The sequence below is a fragment of the Hyperolius riggenbachi genome, chromosome 4 (genome assembly GCF_040937935.1).
Source record: "Hyperolius riggenbachi isolate aHypRig1 chromosome 4, aHypRig1.pri, whole genome shotgun sequence".
Taxonomy (NCBI): Eukaryota; Metazoa; Chordata; class Amphibia; order Anura; family Hyperoliidae; genus Hyperolius; species Hyperolius riggenbachi.
In genome coordinates this window covers 198717316-198736295 of record NC_090649.1, presented here as the reverse complement: position 1 = coordinate 198736295, position 18980 = coordinate 198717316, and the positions used below count along the sequence as shown (strand labels likewise).

The 18980-nt window shown below is 42.9% G+C and overlaps 1 protein-coding gene across 1 annotated transcript in view; it reads left to right on the top strand.

The window, feature by feature from the left end:
- The window catches only part of TPRG1 (tumor protein p63 regulated 1), a 104481-nt gene extending 99912 nt beyond the window's left edge, over positions 1-4569 (top strand). The window contains exon 6 of the mRNA XM_068281213.1: positions 2917-4569. Coding sequence (XP_068137314.1) covers positions 2917-3111 — 195 coding nt within the window. The 3' untranslated portion in view covers positions 3112-4569. The remainder of the gene's footprint in view (positions 1-2916) is intronic.
- The last annotated feature ends 14411 nt before the right edge of the window (positions 4570-18980 follow it).

Here is an 18980-nt window from a genome sequence, read left to right as displayed (position 1 = left end):
GAGATACAGTATGTCTTAAGGTGGGTACACACGTCAGATAAAAGTCTTTGGGAAATGAAAGATCACAGACAAATTTTACCCCCTTCCATGTAGTATGAAAGCCATACTCTACACAGTCTATTCTATGGAGCTGAACTCCCCATCAGATAAAAATCTTTGCAAGATCCTGCATACAAAGATGCTGTACACATGCAACAGATCATTATCTGCAAAAGATCAGTTCCTGCAGAAGATCCGTTCCTGCAAAATGCATTCATAGTCTATGATATCTGCAGATCTCATACACACCTTGTTTAACGGACAATTATCTGCAGATCAGATCCACCAGGTTGGATCTTCAGATCTGCAGATAATTGTCTGATCTGCACATGATGGTCCATTAAACAAGTTGTGTATGAGTTCTGCAGATATCATAGACTTTGAATGAATTTTGCAGGAACGGATCTTTTGCAGGAACTGATCTTTTACAGATAATGATCTGTTGCATATGTACAGCATCTTTGTATGCAGGATCTTGCAAAGATTTTTATCTGATGGGGAGTTCAGCTCCATAGAATAGACTGTGTAGAGTATGGCTCTCATACTACATGGAAGGGGGTAAAATTGGTCTGTGATCTTTCATTTTCCAAAGACTTTTATCTGACGTGTGTACCCACCTTTAGACTTAGGGGCTCCACCATACATAACTGCAAGCTCCAGCCACTTGTCACTGCACCTTGATGCTGCATAGTCAGTATCTATGCTGTGTGCGTCTCACACTGCCTTACAGACTGTTCTTGCCATCCATCCCTTCCTGCATCCTTTTTTTTGTTTGTACTTCCTAAACACGTCCCTCTTTGCAACGTCTTAAAGAGAATCTGTACTGTGAAGATCTTACATAAATAAAAGTACCAGCCTGTTTGTAGACTTCTCCTAGCCCCCTCTGCTCCTGCTGCTTTCTTGGTGATAAAATCACTGTTTTATTTATTGTTTTTGTAAACAATGAAGATGGCCGCCAAGCAGGAAATACATCATCAGAGCAAGTGCCTGTTTGCAGAGGCTCCTCTCAAATGTGACTTCACTGCTGTAATATTTCTCCCACTTGTTGCCTTGGCTGCTTGTCTGGGCTTTGAACTGATCTTTCTGCACTCACAGCTGTTCACAAGGTCACAGACAGGCTGGCTGTGACTAATACAGCACACACACAGAGCCTGCAGGGGGCGTGGGGGAGGTGTGCATAGCTTCTCCCTATCATAGCGCATTCCTCTCTGGGCTGACAAGGCTCAACAAAGGAAAGAAGATTAGATGTAATACAGAGACAGTGCAACTAGAAAAGGCTGCAGTAAGCCAGAACACATTAGAACAGGTATAGGAACTCATAGGATGGATAGAAATAAGGCTGAACATTTTGTTACAGAGTCTCTTTAAGATAATTGTATGATTAGTGTGGCTTTTACCTGTGGTGTAGTTAGTGTAGTGAAGCAAATAGCTTGGCATTTTTTTCTGGGGAGAGGGGGAGGGGGGCCAGGCTCCGGAAGTCGAGCTATGCAGGGTCCTCAGGACAAGGCTGCTCAGATAACTATAACTTTATTTCACTAGGAGGTTGCAGGTTTTAGTTAATTATGCTGGATGTCCGCTTTAAAGAGAAACTAAAGTTTTCCAAGTAGTACTTCAAGGAGACATACATGAATGTTAATTATGAATTTTCTTTTTTTTTATAACCCTAATGCTTGCAGAAGCCACTGTGTGAGGCAGAAATCAGTGCAAAATAAGGTACTTCACAGTGAGAACTTGTACCACACACAGTATGAGAGGTGGTTGGAGCTATGAATGCAGGCTTAGGGCTATAGCCCACTACAACGCTTTAGGCCAAGTTTTGTAATCAAAAGCAATCGCCGACAATTCCAAAAGCGCAAAGGCCAATTTGAGTGAATGGAGCGGGACCTACAGAGCAATTGTGATTTGTCTAAATCGCCATCACAGGTCCTGCACAATTTTCAGAGCGATGGTCACAAATCACTTTCCTCTAAGGCTGCTTTTACGCTTGTGCTGTGATCCCATGGCAGGCTGCACCGCACGGGTCAGTATTTTATATGACCCTGCAGCAGAATCTCCGACGGGGTCATATGCTTAGGTCTGCTCTGATTCAGTGACGTACTCCCTGCTGGAGAGCAAGTACATCACGGATTCCTGACAGGTCCATGCATGCGTCATTTACACTTACTGAGTCACCATAGACTTTCATTACACGTGAATCATGCGGTAATGCACTGTTGACTTAGCAGTGGGATTGTGGCAATTAATTACTTCCATTGCCCCACTTCGCATTTCATGGAGTATGAAAGTCACCATAGTCTTTCATTCACTTAGCAGCCTCTAGCAGTAAAAAAAAAAAAAAAAAACAGCTTACTGCAACTTTACCGCAACACCATTATTTATTTCTGTATTTATAAAGCGCCAACATATTACACCATAGTGCAAAAGAGCCCTTCATTGCTCCTTCCAAATTTCTCATTTGAAAGTTGCAAAATCACTGTGTAAATGGAGCAGCTGACTGTGGAAAAACAAGCTGATCTTTCTCTCTCCATAGCTTTCTTATTATTTGAATTTATTGTACGTGTCATAACATTATTTCAGCTCTTAACTCTGGGCCAAGGATGTCCTGGGTCCCAGGCACACCTGCTGCATGCTTACATTACATTACCCATTATACTTGGATGTGCACTCTGTGCAGAACATTTAGGCCTATTTCCACACTGGAGGCCGAAGGCAGTGATTTCACTGCCTCTCAGCAGCTCCTGTTCAAAAGCTAGGCTTCTGCCTTACGGAGCCACATCTAATGTGACCAACAATGCGAACAACTGCAATTTATGTTTTTTTTTTCCCTCTTCTTAAAAATAACAGTACTGATGCAATTCTTCCTTTCTTTGTTTGCAGGTGTCACACTTTGCTGCTCACCTTATAAATGCTGTACAGGAGGCACACAAGGCAAACCCAGTGCCAGGCCGAGCTAATGGAGCCCTGATCTTAAATCAACCTCTTTTAATTGAGACATATGTTGGCTTTATGTCCTTCATTGGAAACCGCAACAAACTGGGGTATTCACTTGCAAGGGGCAGCATTGGGTTTTAAGTACACTGAATGTAAGATTAAATTTTTCACTGTGTCAAAAATATCTTCCTTTCTGTATGCTTATTTACATAATGATTAAGTGTTACAACTCCTGTTATTTATGTGTTTCAATATGAAAGAGGCTTGTACGTTTACTGCACTTAACAATGTAAATACAGTTATCTGTTCTCCTTCCGGAGTGCTTTAAAATGTACAATCAACTTCCTACCTGGGTTGTTCTAGTTATTGGATCTTATTCTACCCCATCTTCCCATACCTCTCAGCAGTTATAAATAAGTCAGGTGAATATCTGGTGGCTGGGATGGTGAGTAAGCAGTCTATCCTTCAGTGGACAGGAGATGACTAGAATGGATTTCCTCATTTAGCTAATTAGTTGGGAATAGACAATGAAGTGCAAATAATTCAGTCTTCCACATTATGTATGTAAATGTATGCGTCTTGAAAATGGACCAGTGGAATTTGTTTGGTCCATTTGCATAACCCTGCATCAAGTATGAATTATTTGCATCTCACTGACCATCCCTACTAATTATTGGTACTCACGAAATGGTAGTTAGTAGTGTTGACGTGTTCAGAATTTTCGAACTTGGAACCTCGTTCTGAATTCTTCCGATCAGGTTCCGAATGTTTGTACATGCGCACCGAGGCAGGGAGTGTTAACTCACCCTTGTTGCCGCCTCTGTGCGCGGTCCTCCACGTTGTTTCCCAGCTCTCATATACCTTCATGTGGAAGTATATAAGGAGCTGGACTGCACAGTGACCAGAGGAAGCAACAAAGGTGAGTTAAAACCCCCTGCCACAGTGTACATATATGAAGATTCAGGTTCTGATTGGAAGAATTTAGAACAAGGTTCTGAATTCTAATATTCTGAGCAGGTCAACACTAGTAGTTGGAGCTAGAATATCACAATGTAATGAACACACCTGTTGGTTAAATGGATGAGCTACGAGGAGGAGGGCTTCTGACTCTTTTAAAGAGAAGAGAATTTCTTACTGCTTTTCTAAACAGGAAGTGCCGGGAATTCTCAAAGATAAGAATACAGATAAGAAGAGTAGTTCTTGTGCCTTCCCACACTATCCAAAGCTAGAACAAGAAGTTTTCCTTGAATTGAGCTGTAAACCTGCAAATGCATTGTGAAAGAATTTGAATTTTACCTCCTAAAAAAAGTTGAATTTCATGGCTACAGGTTTGCACATTTCATTATCTGTTGCAGTGCCAAGGCCATGCAATAACATATACAGGGTTTTTTTCCCCACAAAACAGTGCAAGCTGCAAATCAACTAGTCCTTTCTAAAGTAACAATATTGTATAATAGTGTAAGATTACTTTTATCTAGCTACCTTCTCTGTACACACTGATTCTCATCTTGTATAAAATACATGTTTTATACATACACTGCATACAAGTGTAATATATACTTAGATCATTAATAAAATTGTTAGTTTCTATTTACCTGACACTTGTCTTTTCTCTTTTGTGTTGACCATAGTTGTCCACTAGTAAATTACATTTTATGACTTATTTCCAATGTGTTTTTCCCCCTTACATTTCTGAAGCACACCGTTGCACAGTGTATTTTCTATATCCCATATACAGTGGGTTGCAAAAGTATTCGGCCCCCTTGAAGTTTTCCACATTTTTTTCACATTACTGCCACAAACATGCATCAATTTTATTGGAATTTCACATGAAAGACTAATACAAAGTGGTGTACATGTGAGAAGTGGATCAAAAATCATACATCATTCCAAACATTTTTTTTTACAAATAAATAACTGCAAAGTGGGGTATGTGTAATTATTTGGCCCTCTGAGTCAATACTTTGTAGAACCACCTTTTGCTGCAATTACAGCTACCAGTCTTTTAGGGTATGTCTCTACCAGCTTTGCACATCTAGAGACTGAAATCCTTGCCCATTCTTCTTTGCAAAATAGCTCCAGCTCAGTCAGATTAGATGGACAGCGTTTGTGAACAGCAGTTTTCAGATCTTGCCACATATTCTTGATTGGATTTAGATCTGGACTTTGACGGGGCCATTCTAACACATAGATATGTTTTGTTTTAAACCATTCCATTGTTGCCCTGGCTTTATGTTTAGGGTCATTGTCCTGCTGGAAGGTGAACCTCCGCCCCAGTCTCAAGTCTTTTGCAGTCTCCAAGAGGTTTTCTTCCAAGTTTGCCCTGTATTTGGCTCCATCCATCTTCCCATCAACTCTGACCAGCTTCCCTGTCCCTGCTGAAAAGATGCACCCCCCGAGCATGATGCTGCCACCACCATATTTGACAGTGGGGATGGTGTGTTCAGAGTGATGTGCAGTGTTAGTTTTCTGCCACGCATAGCGTTTTGCATTTTGGCCAAAAAGTTCCATTTTGGTCTCATCTGACCAGAGCACCTTCTTCCACATGGTTGCTGTGTCCCCCACATGGCTTGTGGCAAACTGCAAACGGAACTTCTTATGCTTTCTGTTAACAATGCTTTTCTTCTTGCCACTCTTCCATAAAGGCCAACTTTGTACAGTGCATGACTAATAGTTGTCCTATGGACAGAGTCTCCCACCTGAGCTGTAGATCTCTGCAGCTTGTCCAGAGTCACCATGTCACCAAGAGGCCTTGACTGCATTTCTGATCAGCGCCCTCCTTGTTCGGCCTGTGAGTTTAGGTGGATGGCCTTGTCTTGGTAGGTTTACAGTTGTGCCATACTCCTTCCATTTCTGAATGATCGCTTGAACAGTGCTCCTTGGGATGTTCAAGGCTTTGGAAATCTTTTTGTACCCTTAGCCTGCTTTAAATTTTTCAATAACTTGATCCCTGACCTGTCTTGGACCTGTCTTGTATGTTCTTTGGACTTCACGGTGTTGTTGCTCCCAATATTCTCTTAGACAACCTCTGAGGCCCTCACAGAGCAGCTGTATTTGTACTGACAGATTACACACAGGTGCACTCTGTTTAGTTATTAGCACTTATCAGGCAATGTCTATAGGCAACTGACTGCACTCAGATCAAAGGGGGCCGAATAATTATGCACACACCACTTCGCAGTTATTTATTTGTAAAAAAATGTTTGGAATCATGTATGATTTTCGTTCCACTTCTCATGTGTACACCACTTTGTGTTGGTCTTTCATGTGGAATTCCAATAAAATTGATTCATGTTTCAAGGCGGGCGAATACTTTTGCAACCCACTGTAACTATGATTTACAGTAAATGAAAGGGTTCAATGTGGTTTCTTTGAGACCTCATTAATAAATGTGGCTGGAAAGTGAAATGGTTAAGAGCTCTGTCTCTGACACAGGAGACCGGGGTTCAAATCTTGTCTCTTCCCGTTCAGTAAGCCAGCACCTATTCAGTAAGGAGTCTCTGGGCTAGACTCCCTAACACTGTCAATGCCTACTGAGCGCGCTCTAGTGGCTGCAGTTCAAGCGCTTTGAGTCTCTCATGAGAAAAGCACAATATACATTTTATTTTCCGTGTTGATTTGTCATAAATATTGTATTCTACTTTTGCAGGAGATAGTTTGGAGTAGGGAGATTTTGGACACTTTTTTTTTTTATTTTTTTTATAAAAGGTACAATTGTTACACAAATGGTATTAGCCCAGTTTAGCATGTTTAGATTCTGGTTTAGAAAGTGAACATTTTTTTCATATGAACTACTTTTTTGCTCTATTAACCTATATCTTGAGTAACTGGTGTTACTACTGTAGATTGATTTTCTTCAACAAATGATAGCATGATTACACACAAGACCACTTTATTAGGGCCTGTTTCCACCATACCTAGGGGAATCTGCATAGAGAAAAAGCCTGCGAATCCGCATGTGTATGCAAATTCGCTTGCGTTTGCTGGGGTTTTTTTCATGCGAAATTTGCATGAGTACTCAAATTTTTTATTTTACCGTTGCCATTCATTACTATTGACTTCCGCATATGTAAACACGTACGTGTTAACGCAAAACTGCTTAACCACTTGCCGACCGCCTACTTCATATTGGCGGCGGCAAAGTGGCAGCCCCAGGACCACGTAACGCAGATTGGCGGCAGGTCCTGGGGCACTCTCTGGCCGGGGATCGCGCGCTGGGATGCGCGCGCATCCACCGGCAATAGGCTCCGCCCACCCGCGACGTCAACCCGCCGGCCAATCGGAAGAGCCGGCGGGTTGTTAACCCGACGATCCCCGGATAGGAAGCGTATAGTACGCTTTGTAATGTTTACAAAGTGTATTATACAGGCTGCCTCCTGCCCTGGTGGTCCCAGTGTCCGAGGGACCACCAGGGCAGGCTGCAGCCACCCTAGTCTGCACCCAAACACACTGATCTGCCCCCCCCCTGCCCCCTGATCGCCCACAGTACCCCTCAGACCCCCCCCCTGCCCACCCCCCAGACCACCATTTGCACACAATCACCCCCCTAATCACCCATCAATCACTCCCTGTCACTATCTGTCAACGCTATTTTTTTTTTAGTCCCTAAACTGCCCCCTGCTCTCTCCTGATCACCCCCCCACCCCTCAGATTCTCCCCAGACCCCCCCAGACCCTCCCCCCCCCCCTGTGTACTGTATGCATCTATCCCCCCTGATCACCCGTCAATCACCCGTCAATCACCCCCTGTCACTGCCACCCATCAATCAGCCCCTAACCTGCCCCTTGCGGGCAATCTGATCACCCACCCACACCAATAGATCGCCCGCAGATCCGACATCAGATCACCTCCCAAATCCATCGTTTACATCTATTCTCTCCTCTAAACACCCACTTATTACCCATCAATCACCCATCAATCACCCCCTATCACCACCTGTCACTGTTACCCATCAGATTAGACCCTTGCGGGCACCCAATCGCCCGCCCACACGCTCAGATTGCCCTCAACCCCCCCCCTTATCGATTCGCCAGTGCATTATTTACATCCGTTCTTCCCTGTAATAACCCACTGATCACCTGTCAATCACCCCCTGTCACTGCCACCCATCAATCACCCCCTGTCACTGCCACCCATCAATCAGCCCCTAACCTGCCCCTTGCGGGCAATCTGATCACCCACCCACACCAATAGATCACCCGCAGATCCGACATCAGATCACCTCCCAAATCCATCGTTTACATCTATTCTCTCCTCTAAACACCCACTAATTACCCATCAATCACCCATCAATCACCCCCTATCACCACCTGTCACTGTTACCCATCAGATTAGACCCTTGCGGGCACCCAATCGCCCGCCCACACGCTCAGATTGCCCTCAAACCCCCCCTTATCGATTCGCCAGTGCATTATTTACATCCGTTCTTCCCTGTAATAACCCACTGATCACCTGTCAATCACCCCCTGTCACTGCCACCCATCAATCACCCCCTGTCACTGCCACCCATCAATCAGCCCCTAACCTGCCCCTTGCGGGCAATCTGATCACCCACCCACACCAATAGATCGCCCGCAGATCCGACATCAGATCACCTCCCAAATCCATCGTTTACATCTATTCTCTCCTCTAAACACCCACTAATTACCCATCAATCACCCATCAATCACCCCCTATCACCACCTGTCACTGTTACCCATCAGATTAGACCCTTGCGGGCACCCAATCGCCCGCCCACACGCTCAGATTGCCCTCAAACCCCCCCTTATCGATTCGCCAGTGCATTATTTACATCCGTTCTTCCCTGTAATAACCCACTGATCACCTGTCAATCACCCCCTGTCACTGCCACCCATCAATCACCCCCTGTCACTGCCACCCATCAATCAGCCCCTAACCTGCCCCTTGCGGGCAATCTGATCACCCACCCACACCAATAGATCGCCCGCAGATCCGACATCAGATCACCTCCCAAGTGCAGTGTTTACATCTCTTCTCTCCTCTAAACACCCACTAATTACCCATCAATCACCCCCTATCACCACCTGTCACTGTTACCCATCAGATTAGACCCTAATCTGCCCCTTGCGGGCACCCAATCACCCGCCCACACCTCAGAACGCCCTCAGACCCCAGCCCTGATCACCTCGCTAGTGCATTGCTTGCATCTATTTCCCCCCTCTAATCACACCTTGAGACACCCATAAATCACCTCCTGTCACCCCCTAGCACACCTACCCATCAGATCAGGCCCTAATTTGCCCCGTGTGGGCTCCTGATCACTCAGCCAAACCCTCAGATCCCCCTCAGACCCCCTTCCGATCACCTCCCCAGTGCATTGATTGCATCTATTTTCCCCTCTAACCGCCCCCTGAGACACCCATCAATCACCTCCTGTCACCCCCCTAGCACTCCTATCCATCAGATCAGGCCCAATACATCCTGTCATCTAAGAGGCCACCCTGCTTATGACCGTTTCCACAAAATTTGCCCCCTCATAGACCACCTGTCATCAAAATTTGCAGATGCTTATACCCCTGAACAGTCATTTTGAGAAATTTGGTTTCCAGACTACTCACAGTTTTGGGCCCGTAAAATGCCAGGGCAGTATAGGAACCCTACAAGTGACCCCATTTTAGAAAGAAGACACCCCAAGGTATTCTGTTAGGTGTATGATGAGTTCATAGAAGATTTTATTTTTTGTCAAAAGTTAGCGGAAATTGGATTTTTATTGTTTTTTTCACAAAGTGTCATTTTTCACTAACTTGTGACAAAAAATAAAATCTTCTATGAACTCACCATACCCCTAACGGAATACCTTGGGGTGTCGTCTTTCTAAAATGGGGTCACTTGTGGGGTTCCTATACTGCCCTGGCATTTTAGGGGCCCTAAACCGTGGGGAGTAGTCTAGAAAACAAATGCCTCAAAATGACCTGTGAATAGGACGTTGGGCCCCTTAGCGCACCTAGGCTGCAAAAAAGTGTCACACATGTAGTATCGCCATACTCAGGAGAAGTAGTATAATGTGTTTTGTGGTGTATTTTTACACATACCCATGCTGGGTGGGAGTAATCTCTCTGTAAATTGTGTGTAAAAAAAAATCAAAAATGTGTCATTTACAGAGATATTTCTCCCACCCAGCATGGTTATATGTAAAAATACACCACAAAACACATTATACTACTTCTTCTGAGTACGGCGATACCACATGTGTGACACTTTTTTGCAGCCTAACTGTGCTAAGGGGCCCAAAGTCCAATGAGTACCTTTAGGATTTCACAGGTCATTTTGAGACATTTGGGTTCAAGACTACTCTTCACGGTTTAGGGCCCCTAAAATGCCAGGGCATTATTGGAACCCCACAAATGACCCCATTCTAGAAAGAAGACACCCCAAGGTATTCCGTTAGGAGTATGGTGAGTTCATAGAAGATTTTATTTTTTGTCACAAATTAGCGGAAATTGATATGTATTGTTGTTTTTTTTCACAAAGTGTCATTTTCCGCTAACTTGTGACAAAAAAAAATCTTCTATGAACTCACCATACCCCTAACGGAATACCTTGGGGTGTCTTCTTTCTAAAATGGGGTCACTTGTGGGGTTCCTATACTGCCCTGGCATTTTAGGGGCCCTAAACCGTGAGGAGTAGTCTAGAATCCAAATGCCTCAAAATGACCTGTGAATAGGACGTTAGGCCCCTTAGCGCACCTAGGTTGCAAAAAAAGTGTCACACATGTGGTATCGCCGTACTCAGAAGAAGTAGTATAATGTGTTTTGAGGTGTATTTTTATACATACCCATGCTGGGTGGGATAAATCTCTCTGTAAATGGACAATTGTGTGTAAAAAAAATCAAATAATTGTCATTTACAGAGATATTTCTCCCACCTAGCATCTGTATGTGTAAAAATACACCCCAAAACACATTCTACTACTTCTCCTGAGTACGGCGGTACCACATGTGTGGCACTTTTTTGCACCCTAAGTGCGCTAAGGGGCCCAAAGTCCAATGAGTACCTTTAGGATTTCACAGGTCATTTTGCGACATTTGGTTTCAAGACTACTCCTCACGGTTTAGGGCCCCTAAAATGCCAGGGCAGTATAGGAACCCCACAAATGACCCCATTTTAGAAAGAAGACACCCCCAAGGTATTCCGTTAGGAGTATGGTGAGTTCATAGAAGATTTTATTTTTGTCACAAGTTAGCGGAAAATGACACTTTGTGAAAAAAAAACAATTAAAATCAATTTCCGCTAACTTGTGACAAAAAAAAAAAATCTTCTATGAACTTACCATCCTCCTAATGGAATACCTTGGGGTGTCTTCTTTCTAAAATGGGGTAATTTGTGGGATTCCTATACTGTCCTGGCATTTTAGGGGCCCTAAACCGTGAGGAGCAGTCTTGAAACGAAATTTCTCAGAATGACCTGTGAAATCCTAAAGGTACTCATTGGACTTTGGGCCCCTTAGCGCAGTTAGGGTGCAAAAAAGTGCCACACATGTGGTATCGCCGTACTCAGGAGAAGTAGTATAATGTGTTTTGGGGTGTATTTTTCCACATACCCATGCTGAGTGGGAGAAATATCTCTATAAATTGACAATTGTGTGTAAAAAAAAATAAAACAATTGTCATTTACGGAGATATTTCTCCCACCCAGCATGGGTATGTGTAAAAATACACCCCAAAACACATTATACTACTTCACCTGAGTACGGCAATACCACATGTGTGGCACTTTTTTGCAGCCTAACTGCGCTAAGGGGCCCAAAGTCCAATGAGCATCTTTAGGCTTTACAGGGGTGCTTACAATTAGGCACCCCCCTAAATGCCAGGACAGTGAACACACCCCACAAATGACCCCATTTTGGAAAGTAGACACTTCAAGGTATTCAGAGAGTAGCATAGTGAGTCCGTGGCAGATTTCATTTTTTTTTGTCGCAAGTTAGAAGAAATGGAAACTTTTTTTTTTTTTTTTTTTTTTGTTACAAAGTGTCATTTTCCGCTAACTTGTGACAAAAAATAAAATCTTCTATGAACTCACCATGCCTCTCACTGAATACTTTGGGATGTCCTCTTTCCAAAATGGGGTCATTTGGGGGGGATTTGTACTATCCTGGAATTTTAGCCCCTCATGAAACCTGACAGGTGCGCAGAAAAGTCAGAGATGCTTGAAAATGGGAAAATTCACTTTTGGCACCATAGTTTGTAAACGCTATAACTTTTACCCAATCCAATAAATATACACTGAATGGTTTTTTTTTTATCAAAGACATGTAGCAGAATAACTTTCCCGCTCAAATGTATAGGAAATTTTACTTTATTTGAAAAATGTCAGCACAGAAAGTTAAAAAAGTCATTTTTTTGACAAAATTCATGTCTTTTTTGATGAATATAATAAAAAGTAAAACTCGCAGCAGCAATCAAATAGCACCAAAAGAAAGCTGTATTAGTGACAAGAAAAGGAGGTAAAATTCATTTAGGTGGTAGGTTGTATGACTGAGCAATAAACCGTGAAAGCTGCAGTGGTCCGAATGGAAAAAAAGGCTCTGGTCCTTAAGGGGTTTTATGACTGCAGTCCTTAAGTGGTTAAACGGCGTGAAAATTGTTAGAGGCGACTTTTTTTTTGTTTTTTTTTTTTTCTGCAGGGGTAGAGAATTTCACGTGTAATGAAAACATGCCTATTGACTTGTATTGTCATGCGAATCTGCATGCAGAAAATGCATACAGATTCGCGTTAGTGGAAACGGGCCCTTAGGACCTCCTAGATATCTGCTTATTTATGCAGCCATTTAACCAGTCAATCAAGTGGCACAGTGCAATATCTACAATTATGCAGCTACAAGTCAGGAGTTTCAATTAATATTTGAGTCAAACACCACAATGGTGGTGATTTTGATATCTGGCAAGAACAGAAAATTGAGGCTGAATTTGGCACAGGCTCAGTAAAACTGGACTATTGACGACTTTAAAAACATAGCCTGGTGTAATGAATCTCAGTTTTTGCTAAGGCACATCAATGGTAACCTCTGATGTTGGCATCATCAACATGAACACATGAAGATAACCTGCCCGGGCTGGTGGTGGTTTGGGAAAAGGCAACTGATAAAGCTGCAGAAGCGCTGCGTGATGCAATCATGTCACTGTGGACCTAAATATCAAAGGACTGCATCCACCATCTTGAGAAATCCCTGCCACAAGGATCTGAGGCTCTTTTGAGGGCAAAGAAAGGCCCTACCCAATTAGTATAGTACATTTTACAGCAGGGGTCCCCAAACGTTTTCAGTCAAGGGCTGGGTCAACATACTTTAGACTGCTGGGGCGCCGGAGTATACATAAAATGAAGTAGAAAACATTACTTTAAACCTAGGCAGTGTAAACTATTGTTGGGGAGAATCAGGAATCAGTTTGCAGCAATCTTATGCTTATTTTGCTAAGTGGTACTGGAGGGTTGTGCTGTAAAGCACTGACTAAAATACATGTGATTATACATGTTACAAGTCATCCTATTCATCTGGTACCCACTTTCCCCAGCAGCCTAAAAGACAACCCAACCCCAACACGCAAAGCAATTGGTGTTCAAAATACAACCCCTCCCCAAAACGACCCCCTTTCCCCAATAGTTGCATGAACAATTTGTTACTGGGGGGCCGGGGGGGCCGGCAGGGCCAGATTTACCATGAGGCACTGTAGGCACGAAAGGTGACTCACTCCTTTCCTCGAGCTCCTTCATCCCTCCCTGCCTGTGCAGAGTCCTGATGAGAATGTAAATAAGAGGTTACTCACCTGGCTCTCTGCATTCCACTGACAAGATCTCCTTTTGAGTGAGGGGCAACTCTAGCTACTTAATACTGAGGTTTCTCTAGCTACCTACTGTATTTTTTGGACTATAAAACTCACTTTTTCTATCTCAAAAGTGGGGGGAAAAAGTTACTGCATCTTATAGTCCAAATGCAGGTAGTTCCTGACCTGTGAATGCCTGCCAATATGAACCTCCAACCCGCCGCAACATCTGGGACTTTCTGTACTGTGCTCATGCAGAGGAGGACACAGGAGGACAAACACAGGACACGGAAACACAGAGGACAGAGGCGGACACATGGGGGACAGAAGATGTACAAGGGGCATGAATTACAAAGGGGGCATAGTCCACAAGATGCTCCTGCACCATGGATGCACCAGGTTTAGTATATATTTTTTTTCCCCTGGTTTTTGTCCTCTAAACCTAGGTGCGTCTTGTGGTCAGGAGCGTTTTATAGTCCGAAAAATACAGTAATACTTGGGGGCACCTCTGGCTACTTAATATTGAGGGTACTACTGGCTACTTCTACTTCCACTGAAGTATGAGGACTGTGATGGTGGATTTTATGGTGGTTGCTTGAGTTATCTCACCAAACACCGTGGAAAGTTTACAGTTAACCTATTTTGGTTCCTGGACATAAAAACTATGTCCAGGAACCATTGGGGCCGATTGCACGCGCGCTCCCGGCCCGCGGTTCGTTAGCCAGGCAATCAGTGAATCGGGCTATGGTGCCCGATCACTGATTCCTCTCCCCCGCTAAAAAAGCGACAGCTTCTCTCGGAAGCTGCGCCTTTTCTGGCTGTTACCTCCCCCATGCGTCGCTCTAAGCGTATGTTACCCTTAGAGTGACGTCATGTAAACAAACTCATGGCCGCCATCTTGTGGCCAAAAAGTAATACTACAACTAAACACACATTTACATTATAAACATATTGTTTACATCCCACCCTCTCAAAACTACCCAAATAAAATGTTTAATATAAAAAAAAAAAAAAAAAAACCATTACAATAAAAAAAAAACATGTAAATATTTACCTAAGGGTCTAAACTTTTTAAATATCAATGTAAAGATGATATATTTCTATATATTTTTTTTTTATTTTAAACTTGTAAATAGTGATAGATGCAAAACGGAAAAAATGCACCTTTATTTCCAAATAAAATATTGTCGCCATACATTGTGATAGGGACATAATTTTAACGGTGTAATAACTGGGACATATGGGCAAATACAATACGTGAGTTTTAATTATGGAGGCATGTATTATTTTAACTATAATGGCTGAAAACTGAGAAATAATGATTTTTTCCATTTTTTTCTTGTTCTTCCTGTTAAAATGCATTTACAGTAAAGTGGCTCTTAGCAAAATGTACCCCCCAAAGAAAGCCTAATTGGTGGCGGAAAAAACAAGATATAGATCCGTTCATTGTGATAAGTAGTGATAAAGTTATAGGCTAATGAATGGGAGGTTAACATTTCTCAAGTGAAAACGACGGAACGCGAATGGGTTAATAGTAGTGTGTGTGTGTGTGTATATGTGTGTGTATATGTGTGTATATATGTGTGTGTATATATGTGTGTGTATATATGTATATGTATATATATATATATATATATATGTGTGTGTATATATGTGTATATATATATATGTGTGTGTATATATATATATATATATATATATATATATATATATATATATATATATACATACACATATACATACATACATATATACTACTAGTAATAGTAGTTTATAGCATATTAATATAGGTTGATTATATTTTTGTTCATATTTGGGAAACCCCTAATAAACAAAGGGTTATGACCTATAATTAGCAAATACATTTTGAGGGTCTTTAATTGTAGTATAAATGCGGTGTTATTTGCATTATAAAGTGTACATGTCCATTCCCATCAGCATTCCCCACCACTTCATGTACTTCTGTTTATGCAGCTGATTTGGTGAAACAATGTATTTGTGAACCATCAGGCTGTGTTCCCACTTGAGTGGAGAATGGACATTTTTTTTGTCCGTTCTCCTCTCATCACTAAATAGACAGAGAGTGGCTCCTATTTTGTAACTAGGAACCTTCAGTCGTCGTGCTGCAAAGGATCCACACTTTGTGCAGTCCGCAATAATACAGAGCAGACCGATGCATTCTCCCATGGGGGAGCACATCTGCCACGGGCTCCAGTCAGACGGTGGACCATCAGAACGGTCACTACATTTTCCCCTCCTGCTGGCCACATGTGGTCCGGCACAAGTGGGAACAGAGCCTCAGGTAGTTTTCACACTGCGGATTGGCAGTAGCGGTAAGGTGGGGGACGCACCGCCAAAAACAGGCATCATTGATTACCGTGTTAGTATGCGGTAATTCCCGTCTGGCAGCTGGCCAAGCAGGAAGTGACGCTCCCTTCCTGTTGGCGAATTGATGACGTGCGCAGAAGCGCATTTCTAAAATATGCTTCTGTGCATGCTGGACGTGAAAAACTGCGGTGGTTCGTTTAAAAAAAATATTTGCGTCACCATATACATACTTGACTTCCAGTCCGCCGCAAGTATGTATGTACTCGCATTACTTCCGGCGCAGAGCACTGCAGGCAATGTGAATTCCCCCATACACTTGGGGACTCCTTGCCCTAGCTGTAGGCTGGTAAAATGCCACACAGCACCAGTGTGAAAGAGCCCTCAGTGTTTCAGTCAAGTGCACACAAATTATGTTATCTATAAATGGCAATTGTCCACAAATGCCATGGATTCACAAAAGAATCAGAGCAGAATGGAACAGCTACATGACTCACATTACTGCTGTAGAGATAAGAACGCTGCTACATCCAGGTCAATGAGAATCACCGAAATCGGTTTTGCTGCGATTCTCATTCAAGTGAATGAGAAGACGTTTTTCAAACCGCGAACACAGTCAGTGTGCATCAGCCCTAAAGCTGTAGTTTTACCAGGCGGCTGTACAGCTGCTAATTAAAGTTGCTCTAATGCGTTATCCAGTGTTCGGCTACAGTGGCACACTCCTGCGCACAAATTACTTACCAGGCGCCCCCATAGCCAGTAACTGCATTTCAGACTATAGCGGTGCCCAAATTACCAAGTGCAGCATGCACCCATTTTACCTGTCCCATCCTGCACGTCCCAGTCCTTTGAAATACACTGTTATGATCAGCATACTGTGTGTCATCCACCCGTAATATATGCAAAGTCTATTTTGTGTGATTCCCCCTCGGCCTTGTTCCCTCATTTTGTGTCATTGATTGAATTACATACGTATATTTTCTCTGGGCAAAGTTTTCCTTACCTTTCAACAAGGCACCTTCTGTGGTAGGGCCCTTTGCCACTAGCAATTACAAACACCAGCAATTGCGATTTTTCATGAATTTAGTTATGCGATTGTGATTTTTCATTTGCATTGCATTATCCCTTTTAAAATCGCTCCAGAAATAAATTTGTAAATCGAATCACTGTAGTGGAAAATACTTCTCATGATTTCTATGATAAAGTAGCAACCCTAGCGATTTTAAAAATCACAAGCGATTTGTGATTTTGCAATTCAGCTGTGCAGTGGGAAAAGGCCTTTAAGAGTCCATCCAACATGCTCACAGACTGTAGCCTAATCACTACCACTCAGTTTCTCTACATGACTAGCTTGGGAAATGAGTGTGGCAACATGGTCTATAGTGCATCCTTTAAGTGTTTCTCATTGGTGGTGAATGAGAACTCAAGGGAACATCGTAATACTATGTCTGCTCATCAGGCTTTACATTTTACTGACTTATTTCTTCAGTCTCCTCCCAGAATGTTTACTTTCTACTCATAGCCAATGTTCTTTCCCCCCATGCTCAAAATACATAACACACTTTACTTCCCCTGGCAGCACTGCATTTACATTGCTCACTCTATACTCCAGGCAGGGGCAAACTCGGCCCTCCAGCTGTTACAGAACTACAAGGCCCACAATGCATTTGCCTTTATGAGTCGTAACTGTGGCTGTCAGACTCCTGCAATGCATTGTGGGACTTGTAGTTCCTTAAAGAGACTCCGTAACAAAAATTGCATCCTGTTTTTTATCATCCTACAAGTTCCAAAAGCTATTCTAATGTGTTCTGGCTTACTGCAGCACTTTCTGCTATCACAGTCTCTGTAATAAATCAATGTATCTTTCCCTTGTCAGCCTGTGTCTGGAAGGCTGCCAAGTTCTTCAGTGTTGTGGTTCTGCTATGAATTTCCCATTCCAGGCCCATCTATGCACACTGCCTGTGTATTATTTAGATTAGAGCAGCTTCTCTCTTCTCTCTTATCTTTTACAAGCTGGATAAATCGTCCTCTGAGCTGGCTGGGCTTTCACATACTGAAGAATTACAGACAAGGGCAAAGCTGTTTGCAGGAGAGAAAAGAGCAGCCTGCAACTTCAGTGCATGAGAACTGCAGGGAGAAAGAAACACACAAATGATCTCTTGAGATTCAAAAGGAAGGCTGTATACAGCCTGCTTGTGTATGGTTGTATTTTCTATGTGTGGACATACAGTACATCAACCTACTTCCTGTTTTGGTGGCCATTTTGTTTGTTTATAAACAAACTTTTTAAAACTGTTTTTAACCACTTTTAATGCGGCGAGGAGCGGCGAAATTGTGACAGAGGGTAATAGGAGATGTCCCCTAACGCACTGGTATGTTTACTTTTGTGCGATTTTAACAATACAGATTCTCTTTAACAGCTGGAGGGCCAAGCTTGCCCATGACTGCTCTAGTCACAAGCTGTTCTTATTCCTCAGTTCACACACCCCTTTCCCTCCCCTAAACAGAACTCTGTCACATATAAATCCCACCCCCACCGCTTTTCACAGTGATCCTTTACCTCCATTTAGGAATATGGCCACACCCTGGACCTCATTTTTACTTGGCTGTCATCTATCATAAGCTTTGACATTTCTCTTTTTCCCCTTTCAGACCACAACCTTTGAACTTTCACAATCTGTTCTTCTCTATCCACACTTCCTATGAATAGATGCCCATTATGACTGTGCTGGTGCCTTGCACATAATTAGTCTTGCAGCTGGCTTTATGGTGACTTTATGGTGACAGCTGTGTATTGCAGTCTTCTGCCTGCTTTTGCAAAGTTCTACCTGCCTACAGCTAAGTTATAGTTACACACAGGTAAGCAAAGTGGCCACAGGATATGTAAACAAAGGTGCGAATTAGGGA